The following is a 20,134-nucleotide window of genomic DNA, read 5'->3' on the forward strand; positions in this document are numbered from 1 at the left end:
GTCCTGAAGCTTGCACATAGAATATTTCTGACCACATTGGAAGTGACACGAAGCCAGATAAATATGTATTAAGAAAATGTTTTCTCCCAAGGTAAGCTCAACCCACAGCACTGAAAAGACGCCCTAGTTGGGTGCTCACCAGCCTGCTCTACGCATATCCCACCCAGCTAACCCCTACTGCTCTGGTATTTACCCCTCTGTGAGCAAAACCCTGCATCATCACTCTTCTTGGGTACCCCCTCTTCTTCTCTTGGGAGCAAACTGTTCTTCACAACCCAGGCACTAAAAAAGCAGCACTACCTTCTCAAAAGCAGGCAGCCTCAACAACCTTCCCTGCAAGGGACAGCAAAACTCACAACCCACCGTGCTAGTGAAAACCCATTTTCACCTGTTCGACAAGCCTGACACTGCAGAGCTGCTCCCTGACACTGCAGCATGAGGAGGTTAAAGTCCAGCAGAGGAGTAGGGCAGGGAGCTGGAAGTTAGCTTGTCTCATCTCTTGACCACAAGCATGGCAGGATTATTATTATTATTATTATTAGTCTCTCTGGAGCATCAAAAAAATCCAGAATAAACACAGCAGACCCTGAGCCAAAACACACCCTTAATCACAGCTCCTGTGCTGTCAGCTGGCCTATACTGAGCTGGCCCAGCCATTAGGGACACACAGCCAAACCAGAAAACACTCTGTAAAGGTCTCAAAACCACCTGCTTTTTATTTGGCATAGCACTGGAAAGATCCAGATCAAAGAAGCAGTTGCCAGCAGCAGTGTAAAGATGGTGTAAGATAGAGAAATAACTTCTTGAACATTGATTAGGATCAATCTGTAGCTTTTTAGACAATTCAGGATCCACAGGGCACCCCTGTAATAACCAAAGGACATCCCTGCCCTTCAAGACCTACCTCCTTTCCTTTCTCCTGTGCAGTGTTTCTTTTTTTCTCTCATCTGATCCTGTTGTTACGTCAAGCCCATAAAAAATGGATCTCTGGCATTTCTCTTTTCCACACAATATTACTAGAACTCTGTGACAAAGTAAGTTTAAAAACTTTAGACTTCACTTTTCATCATGTTTTCCAAAACTGCATTAAGGAGCAATCAGGCAATCACTGGTAGACAGTGAGAAGCAGAAAAGGGAAGATCAATAGGTAAAGGCAGTAATCCTTTATTCTAGCGAAACAACAACAGGAATAATTTATATGACTGCAGGCTTAATTATCTCTGTTCTCACACGGTGGGATTTCATGGAGTGTGAGAATACCTGGTCTCTTCAGACTGCTGTAAATTCATTCCTGTAAACCCCACTTGTACAGAAAATCTGGGTGAGCCTGGTTCTCTTAAAACATTTTTCTTCAAACAAGTCTCTTATCCTGAGGTGCTCTCTCTAGAAAAAATGCCATCAAAATTCAACAGCTCTCTAGAACTTGCTTCATTTGGAAGGCAGGTGGCCCAGACCTAACAGCAGCCCAGTGGCTTTGCTTCCAGAGAGGCATTCAGTGGTGCACCTACAGACATCATCAGTTTTCACATATGCAGGTAGACATATTCCCCAGATCATTTCATTGCATGTTTGGCACTAAAAGCTGTCACTTTATGCAATACTGAAACCATATGAATTAAAAATGAGCTTCTTCATGATTGTCTGTGTATACCTATAATAAACTACTTCAATATTCAGAGCTTGTGGGAATGTGAGTGTAATTCATAAATTATGAACAAGACTTCTTCAAGCCAGGGTAATTATTATACGTATATAGCACTATGCAGAAATGTAATATTTGTGCAGAAATGCCTTACTAAAATGTCAATATTATAAAGCCTACAGTAACTGATAAGATTAGTTTGGACAAGAACTTTAGCATATACGAAACAACACAGTGTGATGCTAACAGAGGCAGTCCAATTCACCAGCTGTAAATTACAACTGTTTTTCTGCTGCTTTCTAGTCCTCCATTGGATCCAGCACAAAGCATGATTATCTGCACCTCTTATAAGGACTATCATTAAAAAAATGAAATCTTGTGATGCAGTTCACAATAATGCACAAATCACAAAAATACTTACAGACAGGAAAAATATTTCACAAATATTTTATGTAATTATGGCCAAAACAAACAAAAAATGTTACATAATATACAAATCATATTAATAATTTGAAAAAATATTAAGTGCAAGCTTTTTTTCCTCGATGTTTTGTCAAACAACTTTACCTCCATTACAAAGGAAGCAAAAACCTGCCTACTCTGAATGACATAGATATGTAGATAAAATTGAGACAATTTCTAGGAAATAACAGGCTTCCACTTTGCTAATTTAATGTTGCATTAAACAGTCGTGCTTCTATAACTCTTCTATAGGGGAACTTTAGGTGTCAAGTCAATCTCTGAAGAGCATACTGTTTTACCCATTTGCTTCTACAGTCAGTGAGTTAAGTGAATTTCAGACATAACACGTAAAATAACCTTTACAAAATACTTAACATTGAGGTTCCTTAGCCACCCCTTCACCAGCTTGCACAACTTAAAATTATACCTTTTTAGTACTGTAAATCTCAGTACAGGTATTAAAGAAAAAGACTAGCTGTACAATGCTTCTGGTGGTCCCTTAGTTCAAGTTGTTGAACAGATTCTGAAAGATGCACTGCAACAAACAAATAGGTGACTAGCTTGGGGACTGGTGCGCCCACATTTCACTCTTATGTCAGTCAAGAATTTGACTGTCACACTTAGATGGAGCGGTAACATAAATAACTTGTTCACTGGGAGTTTTAAAGTATATTAAGTACGTTAGCTAAAAGTTTCAGCTAGCATTTGCAAAAAGCCACAAGTTCTAGATTAGCTATGAAGACCAGATTCTACTCTTATCTGCTCCAGTGTAAGAGACTGCCTGGCTTATAAAAGCTGACACTTGTACTGCTGTCCTTCCCACTCCCCACTGCACTGAGGCACAAGCCTCATAACTCAGCTAAGGTATAACTATCATAGAAGAAAATGTCCTTTCTGCAGACAGATCCCAAATCTGAAAAATATCACAAAAAATGGATTCCTACTGAAGTCAATGGAATGTCTTAGGACTTGCAACAGGGTGCTTGAGAAAGAAATTTGGCTTTAAACCTCATTTGGATGCACTTGAGCATGGAAAGTGTCTGGGCATGGTTCAGTAATGTAAATTTAGACCTAACTATCCATAAACAAGAGGCCACAAGTCTTAGCCTGTTTCCTATGGGCTCTTAAAGTCTCCCCTTTTCTAATAACTTGGAATCTGCTGGCTAATTATGACCAAATTTGACTAAGGGATAAATATTGCAAAGGTGATTAATCTTTCCTACCATCTCTGTAAAAGTAGACAGACAGGGAAAAAGCAGTAAGGAACAGGCACAGAGCAACACGGTCCTTCTCCCCAAAGGCTTCTCAGAAGATTATAGGTTTGATTTTGGAAGCTGCTTTGTATTTGTCACACCCACTGAGGTCATACAGGCTCCCATGTCTCTGCAAACCAGCTCCTTCTAAGCAGAAATCACTTCACCCCTGCAATATGCAGCCAATGCTGAATGGAAACAGTGCAGCCATTCTCACCCATCAATCCCCTTCTTCAATCATTTATTCCAGGGTTGGTCTTTCATTTTTTCCCAGAGGAGAGAGTGGTATAGTAGTGAAACATCCAGTTCAGTACTAAAAAGAGTGGACTCATCATCAGAAGTAACTATCTTGACATCAAGTTTACAAAAAAATCAAACTACAAACTGCAGTGCTGGAGCCCCCGTTCACTTCTGACTCAGAATTGCCCACTGAGTCACCAGAGCTTGCTTCAGCTGCCAAGTCCTCCCGCCAAAACACCTTGTAGTTCTGGGAACAGCATCACGACAGTTGCTGTTAGAGTTGTGTGACTTAACACTACAAACAGCCAAATTTTCTGCAAGCATAATTCTATTGTCTTCAGCAGAGGTGCAGCAGCAGTGAATGCAGATCATAATTCACACTGCACTGTCACAGAGCCCAATCTGTTTATAAAAAAATAAATTGAAACAATACTTGCTGTACCTGGCTCCGTATACCTTTTGAGAACAGAAAAAATCTTGTTCTGTATTAGTACCAGTGCCTTTGGCTGCAGGCCACAGCATGCTCTTTATAACAATAAACTGATCACCAGAAGAGGTTTTGGTAATGGAAAGGTTAAAACTGCAAAACTGTAGTGTAATTGCTATGGTTACCAGCATGGAAATAGAACAGACATTGAAGAATAAATTTGGAAATGTCTATCTTCTTCAATGGCAACAATCTACTGAGGTTGCTTGCATTCTTACATTGCTTACTGGGAGCCCGGTACTCTAAAAGCCTGAATGATGATGTGACCTTACCAATCATACTCATCTTCACCATGTCACCAGCTTCCTGAATAAAGCAGGTTTGCATTCACTGAATATGTTTGGTGGTGGTTTTTTTTTAAATTATTACTATGCAACAATTTGGAAGGACAAAGTATGCTTTGGATAGGTAATCCTAAATTTAGGAGCCACTAATCCTTTTTTTTGGCAGAGCTCTGACAAAGGCTACAAAGAATGTTGTGGAAGAGGCTTATGAAGGCCTCTAGACTAGCTTCCTGTAGATGTGGGGAAGAAGATGGACAGAAGATGGACAGAAGGAGCCTTCAGACCTTGATGAACCCTGTGGGCAGGTGGACAAATGTCACATTGCTCCCTACACAGCGCAACCATCATATGCCAGGTTTATCTAAATGGCAACCTGTGGCCAAGACACCACCCCTACTGTGAAGAGGATGAAGAATGGCTGTTGAAGGACTGCAATGTGTCAAAGCAATCAAATGCTTTATCCTCCTTTTAGGCCCAAGCTGCCTGTGTGCGTGAAGGCAGAATTCAAAGCCACCACCATCTCGTACATGACATCTGGAGACAAGAAGCCACCTCTTGCAGCTACAGCAGCTGTATCAACCTGGCAGCAAAGCAATGCAGTACCCATCACAGTTCACTCCACACAGTGACACCGTGTACTCTACATGAATCAGGTGCAGAGCAATAGGGGATCATTGGTTTGCTTTGCATGATTTTGTTCTTTTTTTCCCTTAGAAGAAATAGCAATGGCTGAAACCTGCTTGTACTGAGAATGGTCTTTAACCAAAGGACAATCTATTGTATAAGATCTTGGTTTTGCAACAAGACATACACAAACCAGTGAGCCATCAGGCAATTCAGTTTTGGGAATTTCCACCCTTGCCTACATAAACAAAGTTAAAGGTTTGTGACAGCTGCTTGTGTTTTGATTATCTCTTTCGGGGTCTCTGAGTTCAAAACCACATTCTAGAGAAGCAACTGGCAGAAGGAAATTATTTCTAACAGCCCATCCATAGAAAAGGCCCCATTATTATTATTAATTACTCATATTGCCATAGAACCTAATTGTCCATACCAAGAATAGAGGCTCACTGTGTTGCATTCAATACAAACAGGCAGGCAAGGCCAGGCCTTGCCCTGCAGAGCCTGCTGCCTACGAGCACCCAGGCCAAGCTCCACGTTAACTATTGTGAGTTCTGCAGGAAGCCTGCCCAACACACCCAACAAGATTTTGGCTGGCCTGAGCTCCCAACCACCTACAAAAGCTCTGCCTTGCAGGATTAAATGAATGTTTCCCACATATGGCCATTATAAAGGGCAGCCCACCCATCAGGGCCTAGTACAAAAACCCGCGGCATGTATCTTTCCCAGATGTAGCAATGGCAACAAGGGGTGCTTTGTGGTAAGAAAGCTGCCCGGGGGCAGTGGAGGAGGAGAGGCATGACTTCTCCTTCACGTGGGGAGCTGGCTGGAATTTGTCTTCTCCTGCAACAAACAAATGGATATCGGGAAAGAACAAAAAGGCGCAGAAGAGAAGAGCTGTGTTTTGGAAAGGGCTGAGTGGGAAGGAGTAGGCAGACTGCTACAAATGCCACAATGGCAGCCAGGAACGGTCAGCTTCCAAAGGGGCAGGGAAGAAGTCAGAAGTGGCAAAAGAGAAAGAACTGCTGGGGAAGAGAGACAGGGATGCTCTGGTATCACCAGAGTATGTGGGAGAAGGACCAGGAGAGGCTGGAGGGTGAAGGGGGCAATCCCACAGGAGGTGGGGATACAGGCAAAGTGCTGCTGATTGTCTCTAGTGAGAAGAACTTCACCACTGAAGCACTGCTGAATAATGAACTGAGAAACCTAACAGGCTTCCATAAGTTTCCTAGCCTCGTTTTTCCTTAAGTTTTGATTGTGTAACAGTAGCAAAACTACCAGCTAAACTGTTCCTAACTGGTCTTACTGGTCACACTGGCACGGGTGGGAACTACTGCCACTGCACATGCTGGCCAGTGAGTACGGGGCAGCTGATTTCTTTGTTTTACTGGTTGATCAGCCTTTTAAAATGGAAGGATCTTTAGAAGATAAAGTATTTGATTAGAGCTGAGAAAATCTCTGTTTTCTTTGTGATTTAGCCCCAGATTTCCTAGGAAGTTACGGCTGAACAACCTATCCCTGCACAGCTTTTGGGCCTCCATTACTCATCTGTAAATTCCCTTTATTATTTCTTTATAGCAAATCCCCAACAAGATTGTCTACTTCCACAGTAAAATCTCTAACCTTTTATTTATATGCTTAAATTCATTGTGCCAGGCAGCACAGAATCCCCAGCTACTACTGTCAGGCAATAAATAACAATTTATCCCACACTGCTGGGATCTAGGGGGCAAAACAGAAGCTCATGAAACAAGCAGCATTTTGATTTTTCAGAATGTTTGACAGAGTGAAGTCTGTTCTTTAACAGTATAGCAATTTTTTTATGTTGGCTAACAAAATTGCATTTCAGTAACTACAGACTGTTTTATGCTGATGCACGTTTTCATCACCACTATATACATCTTGTCCCTTTTGTCTGTCCGACACACCGTCAGTGACTACTCCAGTGAGTTTTATTTCACCGTATGCTCTTCCCAGTGAAGACCCCAGCCAATGCCAGCCCCCGTTTGGTCTGGAGGCAGTGCCCATCCCTCTGGCAGCAGCTGAGGTCGTGCTGACTCACTGCCTCCAGCCTTCGCCTGCACCCACTGCCAGTGCTCCGGGAAGTGCCCTGCTCCACTCTCCACACAAAGCACCAGACTGCAAGCTCTGAGAAAGGCTGCTGATCAGATTTTGGACTCCTTTCCACTAAAAAAATAACTGACTGAAATAGAGGCCTCTCACTCTTAGCCCAATGGCATTCCTAAGGAAATAAATAGCTGAGCTGAAGAACCTGGCCAGAGAAGAATCTCTGCCACAGGTTTTTGGAGCAGAACTCAGGTTTCCATCTTCTAAACCCACTTCTTTCAGGTGGGATAATTAGAAGTTAGTTACTCACAGCAAGCAGATCCTTGCATAATAGCAAGAAAGTGACAAGTGTATGTGCCTAGCCCAGCTGGAGCTGTGGTTGCCTAACAGAAGTTCTCACTGGTAGAGAAACTAGGGGCTCCACCTCAAGAAGAAACTTACAAATAAGGGATCGTTACAGTAGAAAAAGTATATGCAGCACAATCTTCAACTGCAACTCTTCCTGTTATACCCAGGGAAAGGGTTATTTATACCCAAACAAGGCTTATATGCTCATTTTAGATTTAAGGTTCTTTTCATCAGTCTAATCTGATACAAAGACAAATCCAACAGCAATAAAGCATAAGAATGACTCTGAATGGATATAATCTCAGCCCAAAGAACAGTGAGTAAAGTACTTTTCAAACACCAAGTGCCAAAGGTCTGATTTACTCAAGGTGTCGTTTCATTTCATGATCTTGAATGTATTCCTCCATGCTACTGCAAGCAAGCAGACAGACAATACTTGAAACCACAAATTATGAAGCAGTGTTAAGTAGATTACAGCAAAAAAGTGTAAACAAGGGAGGCCTAAAGGTGTATCCTGAAATCTACATATAGTCAACCAAATAGATGTGGTCTGTAATTTCAAAGTATGTAAGCAAAAAGATGTCATACAGGTTTCAATACAAGATTGCTCAGCCTGCTTAATAAAGCAAGACTGTTTTCCATGATAATTAAAAAACAGATTTTAGGGTCCAAATTTCCAGGTATCTGAATCTGGTAACTCAGGTCTGTCACTTTAATGTGGTTTTTATTTTAGGAATAGTAATCATCAAAGAATATATAGCATTGTTGTAACTTCGAATTCAGCCCACTTGGAAAAATGTTATCACTTAACTATCTTGTTCCAGATTTGCTCCTATTTTTACACAGCTAAGCTTACAGTATGTTAAGTGAAAGTCTTGTTATTACCAGATGGCAGTCATCAGCCCTTAACTGGCAGAAAAAAATAAGAACTTACCTAATGCCCAAGAAATGGAATTACCTAATGCCCAAAGTATCAAACTCCTAACAGATCTTACGTGCCTCCATCTCCCATATTAGCATACATGGAAAATTATATACAAACCACACTATTTTTCTTACATATAGTTATATACCATACACATTATTTCACAAAGGAGTCCTTGTGACCATATCTTTACATTTCACTTTAAAAAACTGTCACTAAGGACACAGATTTATGACTGCAGTCTTTTTAATATGTAACTGATCCAGTGCACATTCTCAGCTCACAGCAGATGTAAGATACATGTCAGATAAAAACTCATTCCTTCAGGTTTCTGCCTTTTTGTTTGTTTGTTTGCCTTGCCCTTATGCATTTGGACCAAGTCAAGTGCACACACATGATCAGTAATTGAAGCTCAGCTGAGTTATGACAATTCATCAAGCTGCGAGAATAAGATCATGTGTTTGAGACCAAGTAATTACAGTTATTCCAGTTCTCCCTTCTTTGGTGAGAAGAAATGCAAATTCTCAGTTTATAACACATTTTATCATTTACATCTTGATGACAGTGATGTTTGCCAGCTGGGCACAGACTCAATAATTAAATTGTTGTTCCATTTTACCCTTGACATACACATAAAGCCAGGACTTCACTGTTAGTCTTCAAGTCATACCTGCTATAAATGATCGTGAGGTGCAATCCCGAGCATAGGGTATATTGCTAAAGGTAGCATTCTTCACTTGAGATTCTTAAATGAAGCCTTTCCTAACAGTCTGTAGGTGGGAATCACATGCATTATGAGGGAAATGAGTGAATGCAAATGTTCCCCCAACTAGACTCAGACCAACTCTGCGTGTTTGTTATCAGGTTTTATCCAGTACAACTTTTTAATGCTTTGTAAATCTCCATGAGGTACTCTGCATACAAGAAAAACTTTTCCCACCCATCTATAAAACTTGTCTTTATTAAAGCCATGAATTATGCAAACTACAAGCTATTCAGAGCACACTTTTAATAAAAGAAAACAGAGATTCAAGTTGGGTAATAATTGTTAAAGTATCCTGGATTAGCCATCAAATTGAGAACTAGAGGCTATGCCTACGCAGAGAGTTTAATAACCCAACTGTGAACTCCCCATGTGCCCACACCTATACTTGTACCAAGTTCTCTCTAGCTCTCTTAACACTGGAGTGCCAAAGGCTGCGTGTTTCTTGCTGGAAACCTGAAGCCATGTCTTGGAGTCTGGCATCCTGCGTCTTGCCATGAGGATGTGAGTAGAGGAGATGCCAGTCCTGAGCAAGACTAAATCCAAATCATGCTATGTTCATGTTTGGCCAAAATCCAAACTTTTATAAATGAATTGTTTCACCAAGCCACCTGTTCCCTTTGCCTGACCCAAAATCCTACCTTCACTCTTAGAGATTTGCTGCTCCTTTTCCGTCTTCCTAGCTGAGCTTTACAACTACTAGGAGCTGTTCTTCTTCCTCCAAGTATCCAAAACAGAAGTTAAAACTGCTGCTGTAACAAAGTCCAACTTCCTTCCATGGATGTAGCCATCAGTCAGTGATGACAAAGAGCACTTCACAGTTCATCACTGACATTTAAGCCTATCCAGAGTAACTAGGAAAACCAAGGAAAGGCTGTGTGCTGTGGCTAAACTTCCTGAGGTGCATACTGAATGCATGGCATTGCCCCTGCCGCGTGTCATCTGTGATTTCTGAGAGCACAACGTTAAAAATCAACAAACACACAAAAAAAAAAAAAAAAAAAGAACAGGAAGGAGTTCATATAATTTAGTTGAAATTAACCCAGAAATGACTGACTGAAGTGAAAGGTGACCAACTGGTAACTGAGGACTTCTTTTATGCCTCTGGGTTAAGCACAGTGTTGTATGTATTACTGCTAGCGCTGGAAACCTACTGGTTGTGTAGATGGGTTTAACGTGGCTGTACAGCACAAGGACAAATTAAGTGTGATTCAAAGGAGAAAGGAAGAAGGAGAGGGTATGGCATGGCTGTGTGGGTAATGGGTTCCACTCCCAGCTCTGATCACAAGGACTCAAGTGCATTATCGAACCTCGCCATGCATCAGTTTTCTTGCCTGAGGTTAAATAAATAAATAACCCCAGAAACAAAACAATGGAAAAAAAATGCAGGGTTGCTTTTTGCAAAACATTATGAAAAGATACCTTACTGTGCACTCCTTCAGCCAACCAAATTTTAAAACTGCCTTAGAAGTCATCTTTTCCAGGATGATTTTAATGGTGAGGCTGCTACAAAGCAGAGCTGACAAATCCTCTGCTGTTTCATTTTCAGCCCACGTTAAAAAAAACATTTCTAGAGTATTTCTATGATTCTCTCATGTCACTGCAATACCAAGACAGAGTGTGGAAGGTCTGGTCTGCCACAAATGGACAGATTTCTTACATTCACACAATGACAAAAAGAATCTTTAATATAAAAAATTCAGTTCAGTGTCTAATGGAGCATCAAATCTACACTAATTAAGATGTAAGGCAGAGACTGCAAAAGGGAAGATAGAAGTATATAAACCATCATGGACATGAGATAAACCATCATGGACATGAGATAAACGCTAATCTAGAATGCATGGCAGAAAATGAAAGGCTGCAGACAGGAAGGAATCACAAGAGAAATGCAGAAAATGGGAATAGACCAATTTCAGTCTTAGCAAAAGCCTTTTGGTGTTAATAGTCTTAATAGGTCTGTCCCAAAACCATAGATTTAGGACAGTGGCCTGATTTTTCCTTTAACTATTAAGTTTGTTAAACTTTAATAGTGAAAGACATTTGGAAACACATACATTAGAATCCTGAAATTATTTTTCTTAATACTACCCCTCCACAGAGAAGCACAGTTCCCATTAAAGCACTAACCTGCAATCTAGCTCAATTTCTACCTGCTTACTTCAGCTTTAGACACCTGCCCTTGATGAGATGTGTTTTTCACCTTTGGAATAGTCCTAACTGCTTCCATCTGTAGCTGGTCTATACTCTGGACTGCTTTCACAGGACAGTATGAAAAATTGCTCTTTTCTCCTCATAGTCATCTGCTGTTAGTGATGCAAGCAGTCCTGGGTAAAGGGACAAAGGGAACATTCTTATCTTTGCATGCCATATCAATTCCCCTAAATTGAGGACAGGAATATACCCTCTCTCCTCCCCCATAAAATATAGTGGTGCAGAGTTCAGAAGGAAATGAGGAAAGAAGAGGGAAAGAAAGTCACGCCACAAACGTAAGGCATTTCAACAGAAATGAATACTTGCTTTTGATCTGTGCCATTATAAATTAAAATCATCCCAAAGAAAAAACGTACAGTACAGAATCGTACTGAATTAAACATCACCCCCTCAGGTATCAGACAAATAGGAAAGGGAAATCCATGGCAAAGCCAACTTTTTAATGAAGCCTACAACGTAGCAGAGCTATGAGGGACACAAACACAGGTGAATCAGATTTCATTCCCATTGTCCATAGGCCAAACAAAACACCAATATGAAAACATGACAGAAAATGAGCTGCTTAAATGAACACATATGAGATTTTTTAAAAAATGGGAAGTTATTTGAGAAGCAGGTTGCTATTCTAGAATCCCTCAATACAGCCAGAAAAATATCTGATCTCACGTATATTTTCTCCAAGTGGCAATTGCATAAGGTATGTAAAAGTTGGCCAGGTGCAAATTTAGTCTATGCATCTGACTTTGAGAATGCTCCTCATTTTACTTTGATGAATGCTCACAAATTACTATTTCATGCCAAATGTTATTTTCTCCACCACTGTTCTGCCCCCAGTTGCATTTTCCATAAAGCCAGGTGTTCAGTCTGACTGGTGTTCTGCAGACAGACTGCACCCACCCATACCTTAGAAGGCAAATCTGCACTGCAATACAGAAGGGAAGGAAAAATATTTCACATAAAGGAAGGTGAAAAGATGGTAGTGAATTATTTTTTTTAATTCATTACAAAAGGCTTAATTCCAAACGGATGCAGACTTTTAGATTAAAGACTATTCAGTGAGCCATCATTCTGCATTCACGAGCCTTAAACAGGAAGTACTTCACAATAATGATGCCTGGCTCCCCCATTAGCACTTCAATCAGTCATTTTAGATTTGGTACTAATTCAATATTTTATAGAAAATCTATGGAAAATTAACTTTTCCATGACATAAAATCCAGTTGCAACTCCCAGTTATCTCAGAGGAGCTCAACACATGGTGGATTCACTCCAAATCCCTCAGGTTGGCAAGGGATTTCTTAGAAGAGTGAAAGTACGAAAATGATTTAACTATGAGGAGAAAAAATAAACTCAATTCAGAACTATTTTAGTAGTATGCGAACCCCAAGCATTTAAAGCTATCAATATTTAAGGGTTGGCTATTGCAGGAGGTGTAACAAATCACATGTTTATCTGCACTGACTCATAAGGATACAATGCAATTAGTGAGAGCAACTGGCAATGCAGGTCCTTGGGAAAGAAAAAAAAAGTTCATCTACATTTTTCTTTGCATGCTGCCAAAGCTCCAGCAAGAGCTCTAATTTCCCCTAAGATGATTTCAGCTGCTTACGTTTTCTGTAGGCTAATACACAGCATTCATTTCCTTTCCGAGGAAGCCATCCTGCCACAATTTGATAAGCATCCCCTTTAACATCAGTACCTGTTTAAGCAGCTCATTCTGTCCCCCTATTTCTCTGGCATTCATTCCTATCCTCACGCTTACTTTTTGGCTATTCAGGTAAAGCAGTTTATGGGAATGTATTGTGAACCACATCATGTACCCAGGTCTGGTTACAGACAGCATACACCCCCTTCAGTTATTTTTAACTGAGGTCACTTTTCTAGCTAGGTGTGACAGTATAAACAGATGCACAACTGAGAGCTAGAACAGGGGCAGGCATGACAAAGGGAGACGCAGAGCTGTCTCACTGAGAGAAAAGCACATCAAACTACTCCCTTACTAATGCTAGGTCAATGCAGGCTCAATGACAATCAAGAGAAAGTGAAATTCAGGCATGGAGGGAGGCTATGACTCTGCTAACAGTCACTATTTCCAGGCAGCAGGCTGTTAACATGTTGGGTAACACACAGCAAGCTGCTACTGGAATTGAACTGGACATAGTGGGCGCTCTCAGAGACCTTGCATTGTCTTGCTGCCTTTCTCCTCTAGTCCAACCTCCTGCTCAAGGCAGGGTCAGCTCTAAGCTCAGACAGGGTTGCTTAGGGCTGTATCCAGTTGGGGCTTGGTAACTCCCAGGGAAGGAGACAGCACAAACTCTCTGGGCAACCAGTGCCACTGCCTGCTCTCATGGGGAAACAGTTCCCCTTTAAATCCAGTCTGAACCTGTCTAGTTTCAATCCATGCCAGTTCTCTTGTCCTCCCACCATGTCCCACTGTGAAGAGTCTGGCTCTGTCTTCTCAGTATCTCCTTGTAGGCATGGGAAGGCTGCTGCTGGGTTCCCCCAGATCCCTCTTTCCCAGGCTCCCTCAGCCCATCCTCACAGGGGATCTTCAGCTCTTGATGATCTTGGCGGTCCCCTGCTGAACTCAGCCCAGACGATCCACTCCTTTCCTGTACTGGGCAAAACTGGATGCCATTTTCTAGGTGGGGTCTAACAAATGCCAGTAATCATCACTTCTCTCAGCCTTCTCAAGGCTAAGGTCCTGCCAGCACCGTCTAGGATGCCATTAGCCTTTTCACTGTTAGAGCACACTGCTGGCCCAAATTCAACTCACAGTCCTCCAGGATCCCCAAATCCTTTTCCACAGACCTGCTCCCCAGTCAGTCAGTCCCCTAGCCTGTAATAATTGAAGAAGCTTTGCAGGGTGCTGCTTGACTTTGTTAGGACATTCCTTATAAGTACAGCTCTGAAAATGAACTGCTAAGAGCATCTTCTGATTCTTTTTGTTGCAGACCCGTGCTTAGGTCTGAGGAGAGGAAAATACAAAGTGATGAATGAAGAGCTGGAGAGACACCCAAAGCTTGGTCAGTCTTAGGGCTCTTCTGGATCCAGTTGCTGTGCAAGCCCCTGCGTAACAGCTCTATCACTGAAGTTCTTGCATTGCCTTCCATGCTCTCCTTTCCATGTGTAACAGTTTCCTGTGCTGCCCTGCTCTCCTCTCCTAACCAGGCCAGCTGTGAAAGGGAACTGGGTAAACACCCTTCCATTAGCAGTGTATGCACACAGAGGCAGCGCCAGCTGGGCTCTGGAGGAGACAGCACTGCAGCAGGCATCTGACCGCTGTCCATCCAGGTCTGCCGCTCACGCACCCTTTCCCTGCCCTCACCTTGGAGCTGGGTGCTAGGCAGCACGGCCCTTCTGAGTGGCACAGCGTGGAAAGGCTCACAGAACCAAGTGCTGAGAGCAGGATGAGGTGTTGGAAATGCTCACTTCATCCCACATACGCTGTCGCTGAAAGGAGGTGTAAGTGTATACTGAGGTGGCATCAGTTCACAGCTCTTAAGTTACATATCTGGGACACGTTCATCTTTAGGGGGAATTCAGAAAATCTCACTGGGATGTGTGAGCCTCTTCACACCTTACTAAGCATCCTGTGCTGCATACACGTGCGTAGAGTGACTGCCCATTTAACAGGGCTTTATTTGGGATAGGGAGCCTGCCCCTCCGCTGTTCTGTCCTTTTTGGATCCAAAAAGCCCCACCAACTGTACACGTCAAAAGGCAGAGAGGAAACTGCAAACACAGGGCTTCAGAGAAGAGTGTGGGAGTCAGAGGGACAGCACTGTGCCAGGGGACTGGGGAGATGGAGCTTGAATCACCTGCATGAAAGTAGCACAGGCAAGAGCAGAACAGCACAGAAACTGTCAGAGGGAGCTTCAGCTCTACTCCTCCAGAACCCTTTCCAGTCATAAGCCAAGAATTATTTGTGGAAGCCACATTGCTAAACTCACTAAGCACTTCATAAAACAATGATGCAACATCTCTGTGAGGTAAAGAAAACACAAATTTTTGACCTGCAAAGGATAGAGCTGCTCACCAATAGTCTGGTTTCTGATAATTTACCAAGGATATTTGGGTTGAGTGTAATATGAACACTAAACTGCACCTTCAACCTAAAAATCAGATAGCCAGCTCTATGTGTAATCCAGGGGAAGAGCTTGTCCCCATAGAACTACATACATAGAAGCCAAGCAGCTGAGTGAGAAACTGCTCAAACTAGTCAGCCAGAGAGTGAAGGAGAGGAACTTGGGGATCTGCTCAGCTGCTATGTTCATGATTTGATTTTTAAAGAGAAATCTCTGCCTAGGATTTCCCAGGCCTAGATGCCTTGTATAGTTGGACACCAAAGCTGCCTTCAATCCCCATTTTATCACAGCTGGAGGTGACTGACATTTCTCCCCTCTAAAAACATTGCCAGCCACCAGTGAACAACAACTAATCACAGAATCACAGGATGGGTGAGGTCTGAAGCGACCTCTTGAAATCATCTCATCCAGCCCCCAGCTGAAGCAGGGACAGCTACAGCAGGTTGCCCAGGAAAGAAGATCAATATGAAGCCATTTTACCCTTCATTAAAAGAATGAAATCTAACAACAGAGATTGTACTTACAGCAAATGCAATGTAAACATGTAAGACCACAAATATGAGACTGGAAAACGGTTTCCACAGAATATGCTAGTAATTACACTCTCACCCCCATAAAACAGTGAAAACAGAGTACCTTTAAGCACATGACAAACAGCGATGAGTCTTATTCCCTGCACTCTTATTCACAGCAGGTTAAACAGCACATCTAAAGCAACCTTCTGAACAGGGGCCCTGAAACTACAGCATTTTTACTGCAGGTTCAAAATTCCACTAGTTTGAGATGTAACTGAGCAAGGCACGGCAACATATCTTACAGACTGGAGAAAAAAATATGAACATTAATACAGCTTTAAAATAATAATGTTTTGTTTAACACTATTCCTACAGTCTTGTCTAACTTCAGGACCACCAATGCTCCGTCTTGTAACACTGAAGACTGTTAAAGTCAACACAACAGGGTATATGTTTTCACATTCCTACTATTCTCTTCATTTTTGAAAACGTAAGGTTGTTAGCTGATAGATGTTTTGAGTCTTTCCAGAACAGCTTACACATGTAATAACTGCTCTATTTTGGAAGAAGTATTTATTAGGTCACAGTTTAAAACTTCAAGCTTTTGTAATGTAAACCAGTGTCATGCCCCAAAACATTCAAGTCTTAGGCTAAAGCAGAAACCTCTGAACAAAGCACAAGAAACATCGGAGCTTACTATAATAATTCATTTTGCATGGTGCTTAGCATATATTCTATATACAAGTATTAATATTTAATGTAATGTATTGCAATTTGCTTTTAATTCTACATCCTATAATGGCCTTACTTTCCCATCTCACCCTCCAGCAATGGAAATTATTGTATAGCTGAGGCTCTGTATTGCAATCTGTACGGAGAAAGCCCCACTGAAGTTCACTCGAGTTTTGAACTGCCAAGGAACATAGGAGAAGAATTCAGATCCTAGATGGCTAAGCCATGACTAAGTAGTCAAAGACAGGCAGCTCCGTCTGCTGAGCAATAAATGCAATGAGCTCCTAACAGCAGAAAAAAAAAAGAATTTAGTAATGAAATAATTCAGAAATGAAGACTTGCCTCAGGAAAAACATAGGATGAGATTCAACCCCAGTAAATGAATCTGTTCAGAGAAGAGGTAATGGCCCTACACATAACTCTGCCCACACCCAAGTACCTACTGTTCCTCTTGAATGGACAAACCATTTGTTTCAGTATAAATCTGAGGCCTCTTTCCTGTACCCCACTACGACTTCAGAGAGGCTACAGATGTAGAGAGAAAAGAGCAGAAGAACAAATCCTCACTGACAAAGCAGGAGTTTTCCTAGCTCTTGTCCAGCCATGGTGTTTGATGTCCCACCATGCAGACCACACCCAGGCCACAGTCCGGGATGTTCTCTGCAGTGCCTGCTGGAGACAATACACTGGGACCATCCTCCACACATTTTGGAGGGAGCCTTAATAAAAAGCTGGCTTTGGGCTGCCTCTGCCATTTTGCTAGAGAGCTTTCAGACAGAACCCTACGACCACAAATCCCAGGCCCCCAAATCACAACACAGCTTGCCCAAAGCACCTCAGTCTGAATCCTGCCTTGCTGATGTCATCAGAGGCATCGTTTGCTCATGCACACAGTTAGGAATCTGATCTGCACTCAAGGAACAGTCATAACAGAGGTGTTTACAGAGAAGATGAGAAAATACATTACAGCGACAGGAAGGAATATGAGCAAATTCTCTTTGCAGGGCTGCATGTGCGGTAAGAATCAGTGTGGTTTCACCTATAAAGGATGGAAGCAAGAAGAAATCTCTTGCAGCCCACATGGAGGATGGAGATGCCCTATCTGCAGGGACGAAGAGCTCTGGAATTGAGAGCCCCAGACCTGGACTGGAAACTGGAGTGACTCCATTCTTGCTTGGCATCAGGCAAGCTACAGGATTCTCCTCTTCCTTTCTCCACAGATATCTCAGTGTACATGCTGTGGTTGGCACAGCATGAAGGCATGGCCCTGCGGGACAGCTTCTGGGCTGCAGAGCACACAGTCCTGTTGGCTTTGAGGGGAAGTAAACAGGAAGAGAATTTGTGCATGTTTCATTTCAGTTAGCCAGGTTGACTGATCCCTCTAGTTTAATAATTTAAACTCAGTTCCTTGCACTGTCCCTTCTATCTGTGGCCATGCGTACAAATGTGTCATCCCTAGTTTCTGATGAGTCTTCTGTATAACGGCTAGCTAGACAGCTGCTTCTCTCTCTCTTTTTTTTTTCCCCATAGAAATCGTCTTGTGCATTTTCCCCATGATTCTGCTCCTCTATTAATGCCAGGTCATTTCAACTAGCATTGCCTTCATGCCCGTGCAAGTCACATATCTCCACCCCTGAACCTGTGACTATTGATTTCAAAGTCCTAAGCCTACTGCATAGTCTCAGCAGGGGTGGGGAAGCAGATATCAAGTTTAAGTAGATCGATAGGTTTGTCTGAAAATTAGCTTTCTTCTTCTTCTTGAAAATACATTTTTAAACTCTTCTGGTCACTAAGCCAAGCCTGTAGCATAACACATTTACCTGCAAGTAGAATAAAACCTTTATTTTATTAAAAAATGCTTCTAAAAGTGCATCAAAGCTAGTACTCTAAAGAATATTCATATATAATCTTAGTACTCCAAAGAATATTCATATATAATCTAAGTTTACAAAGTGATTTCCCTCCATATGGAACGTGTTCATGATTTCTGACTGAAGATAATTTCTGCACGTTATATATAGCGATACATTCCTTTTAAATTTGGAAAAAAAAAATCTGTTTAATGCTTTACCATCTCTTTTTGAAATATGGAATCATATATGTTCCCATACAGTATAAAAATACTACCAAATGTAGAGACGTGAGTGCTGCACATGTGTGTACACGTACCCCTTCCGTAGGTCCTGTGCATGTGCACTGTCTCAGTCTCAAGTTATTTCCCTTAATGATGACTACAGGAAGAGCGATGATATTTCAGAGTCATGTTTAGCAGAGCCAGAAGGTTAGGTGCAGTCTTTCCTACCTACTTTATACTTTGGGTGTTACAGAAACCCGTCTGAAAGATGAAGTTGAAACACCTCTCAGATCATTTATCATTTCGGCATGACGCAGAAGTTTAATTTCCACTTACTGGGGGTGACCTCAAGACTACTGTACAGCTACTTTGCCTCCCCTTAATGGCAGCGCTTCCCCAAAGCAGGGGAATAAACCAGGTCTATAAATAACTTCAAAAGGAACCGTCTCCCTTCCCGTGCACTGCAGACGACTGTTTACACAGCTCCCCTGCCTATACACCCTAGGTTTGCCGAGCTCTCATCCTCCGTGCCGGTCGATCCCCTCTTCGCACACAACGCTGCGGCGATGGCTTGAGGCACCCCGGTGCCGCAGACGCCCGGTACCCCACGCTGCGGCTCCAGCGGGGATAAGGAGGTGATGCCGGGGGGCTGCGGCGCTGTGCGAGCCGTCCTGGAGGCCGCGGTGCCGGCCGAGCCTCGGCTCCCCGGAGACCCCCTCCTCCCGTCCCCGCCAAGCCCCGCGGCCACTCGGGGCCTTTCTGCTCGCCCCGTGGCGAGGGGCTCCGGCGGGGACACGCGTGGGGCGCCCCCGCGGCTGCCCTGCGAGGCGGGGGGAGACAAAAGCCTGGGCTCGCTCACCTCCTTCAGCTGCTCCAGCTCCTGCTTGAGGCCGTCATACTCCGCCTCCAGCTCGTCGTACTGCTGCTTGAGGGTGAGCTTCTCCTCCAGCACCACCAGCCCATACTCCGCCGCCTGGATCTTCTCGTGGGTCGTCTCGGAGAGCTCCCGGGTCAGCCGCTCGATCTCGCTCTTGTAGTGGTCGGCGCCCTGCAGCACCTCCTCCGCAGCCATAGCCCCGCCGGCTCTGCCGCACCGCCGGGCCGCCGGGGCAGCGAGGGGGCGGGCGCGGCCGGGGGGCGGCACCGGCACCGCCACCGGCACCGGCGGCCTGGGGATGGCGGCGGGGACAGGGATGGGATGGGATAAGGATGGGGATGGGACAGGGATGGGATGGGATAAGGATGGGGATGGGATAGGGATAGGGATGGGGATGGCTATGGGGATGGGATAAGGATGGGGATGGCTATGGGGAAGGGTTAGGGATGGGGATGGGGATGGGGTCCGGGGCCGCCGCCCAAGCCGCCCCCGACCCCGCCGCCGCTCTCGCCTCCCCCGGCCCTGCGGGGGGCTGCCCGCGGC

The 20,134-nt window shown here is 43.4% G+C and overlaps 1 protein-coding gene across 7 annotated transcripts in view; it reads right to left on the reverse strand.

Moving 5' to 3' along the window:
- The window catches only part of BICD1 (BICD cargo adaptor 1), a 177,432-nt gene extending 157,594 nt beyond the window's left edge, over positions 1-19,838 (reverse strand). For all 7 annotated transcript variants that reach the window (XM_040561644.1, XM_040561611.1, XM_040561652.1 and 4 more), the window contains exon 1: positions 19,574-19,838. In XM_040561644.1, the coding sequence (XP_040417578.1) occupies positions 19,574-19,786 (213 nt within the window). In that variant the 5' untranslated portion in view covers positions 19,787-19,838. The remainder of the gene's footprint in view (positions 1-19,573) is intronic.
- Between the last annotated feature and the right edge of the window lie 296 nt (positions 19,839-20,134).

This window comes from Cygnus olor, chromosome 1 (assembly GCF_009769625.2).
Source record: "Cygnus olor isolate bCygOlo1 chromosome 1, bCygOlo1.pri.v2, whole genome shotgun sequence".
Classification (NCBI taxonomy): domain Eukaryota; kingdom Metazoa; phylum Chordata; class Aves; order Anseriformes; family Anatidae; genus Cygnus; species Cygnus olor.